Source organism: Ornithodoros turicata, chromosome 4 (genome assembly GCF_037126465.1).
Source record: "Ornithodoros turicata isolate Travis chromosome 4, ASM3712646v1, whole genome shotgun sequence".
Taxonomy (NCBI): domain Eukaryota; kingdom Metazoa; phylum Arthropoda; class Arachnida; order Ixodida; family Argasidae; genus Ornithodoros; species Ornithodoros turicata.
In genome coordinates, this window is record NC_088204.1 from 29214670 (window position 1) to 29220669 (window position 6000).

Below are 6000 nucleotides of genomic sequence, written 5' to 3' on the forward strand. Positions count from 1 at the left end.
GTATGGTGTTTTTCTGCAATAGTTCCCTATGCAATCGTTATAGTAGAATAAAGGAAATAATCTTCTGTCTAGAGCGTACGCGTCCTTGAGCCACACAGCCGCATGATGGCATAATACCGCGACACTATTGTTTTAGGTGGACCTTGTTTAGAGGAGCATTAGTGGAAAAAAACAGCATAGCCCTGAGAAAATAGGATGACGTCACGAGCAATGAGCAACGCAAGAAGAGAGCGCAGGAATGCTCTTCTCTCTTAGCCTCTCGCAGGTGGTCATCGCAGATGGCACTAAGAGCGCACGCGTATGTGTAGCTGCCGCGGCGTCCGAGTCAGTTGCTCGCTGGCTGTCGCGGAGAGCAGACGTGCGCTCGGTTGCTCCGCAGTCAACGCGCCCGCTCAGTTTCTGCCTGGCTCTCTGATGGAGCAGTCGCACCGTCGCCGCAGGAGAAAAAGATGAGTGATTTACCGATGTTTGCACGTTGTTTTACCGTGCTCGTGTTAAGCGTTTTCTCGCTGTACACGCTTGTTTAGATTTGTTTAGCGGTGTCCCGTACCAAGCCTGTTGACGCACGTTTACTGTCACGTGGCTAGTGGTTCCCGCCTTGTGTTAGCCGCGTAGTGTTGTGACGTTGTGGTTAGGCATTTTCTCTCGCTTGCCTAGACTTTTTTAGCAGTGCTGCCATTTTTACGTGCTGCTAGTATCTTGTTGTTCTGTCTTTCTCGCATAGAGCTATGATGGTGGCGCCATCGGGTGTGATGCCTTACAACCAGGTGGCCACCTGTCGTCGATCTCTGCAACTACCTGACACCAACAAGCGCTGGTCACCCCGGAGCGGTTTCTTCCCCAAGGCATCGTTGATTTTCGAATAAATTGTTTCTCTCCACTCTATTTCTATCTTTTTATTTTATTTTCTACCTATTTTTTATTTTTTATCAGCTCAAGTAGCCGGCAACTCACACAGTGGTCTGGACAAGTCTTAGATGCTCTCCAATTAGTGTAATGACTCCCTGAATGAGGCTAATTACTGTGGGGGTCCAAATTGCTCTAATTGCTAATTAATGGCGTCCAGATTACTGTGTGAGTTTCCGGATACTTGAGCTGATCTAATACTACTGGCACCCAGTCGGAGTTGTAACCGATTGTTGCTGTCAATAGCTTTTCCTGTCGCCTTTCGGAGTGTTGTGGTTTGAAACGTTGGAACTGCATGCTGAAGTGTTGTTGCAGACGGGAGCAGAACGCTCACGCATTCTCGGCTCGCAGCACAGAACACGAAACACACCAGGAAGTCTGTACTGGCCTAGCAAATGCTTTGCAGTCGAAGGAAGCAAAACTCGCGTTCCTCATGGGTTCAGTGAAGTCCAGAAATATACTGGCTCCCTAATAGCGAACTGTGTATCACTTCCCTAATGTCAATCTGCGCAGCAAACGGCTCCGCCGTAGAAATCGGCCGGCTTGACGGAAGAAATCAAGCCAAATGTCATGCCAAGTCGGAGCACGGGCAGACCAGGAATGTGTCGTCGACACAGGGTTTGCGGGCCACAAGACGGAATGTCAGTAAAACTAAAAATTCACATTTTAGAAAAACCGCGAGGAGTTTGGGATAACTATTTTGCACACATAATCAGTGTTCCCTTATGAACACATCGTGTGAGTACCATTCCATTCTGTAACGCTCGAAAATCGGCGTAGCTGTGCTTTAAATGGGTCCTGTGGAGAAGCTTGATGATTCGTCGACCCATTCGCTAATGTTAACACGGAACCTTACGGTTCGATAAAGGCCCCTGACTCTCAGACGTAGCTAGTGCACAAATTACTGAAATACAGTCATTATATCGACAAGTAATGAATTCTGTAAGTGTAGAATGTCGGGCAAGTTGATCGGAGTCGGCACGTTTGTCCGTCCTCGTTTGTATGCTCGTACTTGTTAGTTTTTTATTGGACTCTGTGTACGACGTGAATCTTTTTCGTCTTTTTCTTTTCTTTACAGAAGTGTGCTCCGGAGAATCCAATTCGCGACGCTGTCCCGACCACATCACCAAACGGAATGGACATCTACCGCATCGGTGCGGATCCAACCAATGAAGCTGAGCGTAGATGTGTCGCGTACGACGATGCGACTATGGAGAGAAAGGTTGGCGTATTCATTGCACCTTGTAGAAAACTTTAATTGGCGGCGGGGTTAGGGTGGGGGCGTTCTTCAATCAGGGATTGCGACTCTTGAGACGAAGTTGGTGGGCTCTATGCTCTCTCGCACGCTGTGGTCCGTAACGCCAAATTTTTGCATGCAATTTTGTAGGTGTTGCTCACGTGAACATTTGCAAACACGCAATTCTGCGTAAGAAAGCTGGGATCAAACCCAGAGCTTAACAGGGACTATCGCATCCGTCGCGGGCGATTCCCCAAGTGTAGTGCCATTTATCTCTTCGTTCATCATCGAAAAACGACACGGAAAAATCCGGCGCGAATTAATGAAGTTGTTTCTGCGCAATTTGATGTAATGCGTGACAAGAGCAGACGATGGATGTTGAGAGCATTCCGGAATAGGTTACCGTTAATTTCTAAGAGTGATGGGAAGGCCAGACTTCCGGTTCACAGCGAGCAGTCGACGCCTACAGGATGGCTATGGCGGAGGACGCAAGCACTCGAAAAAAGTGTTTAAAAGAATGGTAAGACAAAAGATGTTCTTCAGATTATTCTTGCTTGTTAACTTTGACGTAATAATGAGCATAATTTGAGCTTTTTGTGACTGATATCATACGCGACTTTTGTCTATACGAGCGTGATACGAGTACATCCTCAAAAACAAAGGAGAACGAAAGTGGTTCCCCTCGCCTACACGGGAGTTTTGTGATTAAAGATGAAAGTATAGATGAAAGTACAAGTAGTGCAGCAATCGCGTCGTCTGTAAGTGCTTTGACTGTCGACTATGGACACAGCAAATTTTATGAGATTTGTACTACTTGTGCTACTTTGTACTTGTCTTTAGATTGGTACTACTTGTCCCTGTCTTGCAAACATCAGTGGTGCGTTACTTTTCCAATGGAATAATGCTACAATATGATTGCGAAAGTCGCAACCAGTACTGATATCTTACTTCAGGCAGTATTCACAAACTCAAAAGAGACAGCCGATGTTATACTGCGGTGGTCAACATAGTATTACCTGTAGCTGTCGAGCAAAAATTGATGCGTAAAGAAAGTTAATAAAAATGTTTAACCTCACGTCAAAAAATAAGAAAATAAAACCGACTTCTCTAAATAGTATAGGACCAAAGCTATTTATCTCGAGGGAGATTTTGCCATTACTTCTGATCACTTTTATAAAAGTTAATTCGCGGACAAAGTAATTTTCACAGTTGAACTCGGAAATTTGCCAAGTCAAGGGGTAATTCCATTTGAAATCGGCCAAGGTCCGCCGATGACATTTTTTTATTTCAGTGGAAAAAAATATATGTTGGAAACGACCTTCAGTGAAGACGAAAGCAGGTTCCCGGAGCTTCCTACGATCAACCAGTCCACAGATGGAGATGGGATAACGTGGCGCCGTCTTCGCGACGTGATTTTTTCTCGCGACTTTGCAGCCTTACTGATGTCATTCCATTCGCGTCACAGCCGTCATAGGTAACACACGTAAAGTCTGGACACTCTAGTATACCTGTGCGGAGTGAAAATGGTGTCTCTTTAAAGGGACGCTGAAGAAAAAGTGCCAAAATCAGCAGATATGACAAAAATTGTACATTTTTAGCGCTCATAGCTCCTCGAAGTGATGTCAGATATTCATAAATAAAGAACGGTTTTAATGTTCAATCTTTCCTCTATCGTTCAATATATAGAAAACCATTCTAACTTGTTTCGTTGCCGAAAGAAATGTCAGTAAAGTTAGGTGAGAGCAGAAAATTGCCGATGTTTGGTACGGCATGCCCCAGCCGCTGTAATACTTATTCCAATAATTTTGCGATTACTGAAAGGTCAACGTATCCCCTAAATCCAGCTGCAAAAATATCTTGCACTATTTTAGTAGAGTGTACGAAGCGAATTTTTTTCTTTGCCCATGTCTCGCCGTTGCGGCCTTGCACCCCGACTCCACTTTCGAGTGGCACGCCGTCGCGCGTTTCCCATTTCACAGGGCCTTCGGTCTTACTGATGTTGCATTGATTCCCGCCGCTGGCACTTATTTGTGGACATGTCCACGTCTGCATTCTTATTTACGTGCATACCTTTCATATGCCGTTGCGAGACGAACAGATGACGTCTGTCTATTATGCCGCAGCGACTGAGAGTGGAGTACTGACTGACTGGAGTAGCTCAGGGAACCTGCTTTCGTCTTAGCTTGATGCCGTTTCCAACATATATCTTTTTCACTGAAATCAAAAAATGTCATCGGCGGACCTTGGTCGATTTAAAATGGAATCACCCAACGTCAAGTTTTTCGACAGAAACAGGGAGCGCATGCAGGTTTTGCCCGATTCTTTTGAAAGAGACATTCACTAATACAATGGTAATAGCCGCAAAAAAATGAAAAGCGTCGTTTGGAGACACGCAAATTGCCGGCCGTGCTCAAATCACCAAAAGAAGCGATACGACGAGATCGTGTATACCTCCCCTTTATCTTTCGCATTTCCAAGCTTCTGCTGATAACGGCGCCACAGTTGCAACCAGTTACAATGCAAAGTTATCTGAAATAAGAGCGAGAAGGAAACCGAAAGGGGTGGGTAACCGTTTTTCTTCCACTGCATGAGGTCTAATGTCCAATCACGAGGAAGGAGAGAGAGCAGCAGCAAATATTCAGGGCATCAAACATTGTTCCCCTACATGTTGCGCGGCCTATGATTGGATCTCCCTGCGTTCTATTGCGCGGGACGACGTATAGGATGCTTTTCAAGGCAACCAGGACGCGCACCCATTGGACGACGTGAACCGTACCCTTAAAAGCGAACTTCACCTCATAGTTACGCTCCTAGTCAACCATCATTCTGAATGACATCGTTGTCGACCGTGATTTGTCGAAAACGAGAGGCGTACCCCGTTTTATGTACCAATAATGCACTGCATAATTGACGCGAGAACGGCGTACGCCTCCAGTTTTCAACAAATCGCTGCCTTGCATAATGGGTAAAAAAAAGGGCCGCTCCTCCTCTTTTCAACAAATCCGAAACGAGAATAATGTAATTCGGGATGACGCATGGTTGGCTAGGAGCGTGCTATGAGGTTCGCTTCTAAGAGTACGGGTCAAACACCCTATGTCTCGACGCTCCCTCGTTTTACCACCCTCCTTCTCTTCCTCTCTCGCTCCTTTTTTTCACGCGTTGAGGATTTTTTCGAGGTGTGCAGAACAGAAGCATCGCGCGCTCTTCGTCACCACCACTCTTCGTTATTTCACCGGAGCTCCTTTATTCGTATGCGAATACGCCGTAGCGAAAAAACACACACAATGTTTGGATGTCGCCTAAGTGGCCGCAACAACTGCACGCAACTACTACCATGGCGCGCAACGACTAATACGACACTCTTAAAAACGAACTTCACCACATAGCACGCTTTTAGCCAACCATTATCTCGAATGATATCGCTATGTGCCCTGATTTGTTCAAAGCGGTAGGCGTACGCCTTTTCTGTGACACTTATGCGGTTCATAATTGTCACAGAAAAGGCGTACGCCTCCCGTTTTTACAAATCAGGGAAGATAACGATATCATTCGACGTGATGGTTGGCTAGGAGCGTGCTATGCGGTGAAGTTCATTTTTAAGAGTGTATGACACTCGCACTTGACCTGTCTACTTCAAAGCATTTCTGTGGTAGATAAGTGTACTCATTCTATTGCAACAGATGTGCAAGACCAACCTGGAGCACGGCTTCAGCGGCGGATGGGCAATGTTGCACCTGGAATACTCTATCCTAGATAGAAAAGGCTGTGGTGACCTCAACTATACTGGAAACTACCAGCAAGTTCAATTATTACGGGATCTCATGAAACGGAACTTTACGGCCAAAGACTGCCCATGA

General features: G+C 45.8%; 1 protein-coding gene across 1 annotated transcript in view; it reads left to right on the forward strand.

Annotated features, from left to right (window-relative positions):
* The window catches only part of LOC135392247 (uncharacterized), a 90665-nt gene extending 84665 nt beyond the window's left edge, over nt 1–6000 (forward strand). Inside the window, exons 5-6 of the mRNA XM_064622966.1 lie at nt 1985–2128; nt 5824–6000. Coding sequence (XP_064479036.1) covers nt 1985–2128; nt 5824–6000 — 321 coding nt within the window. The remainder of the gene's footprint in view (nt 1–1984; nt 2129–5823) is intronic.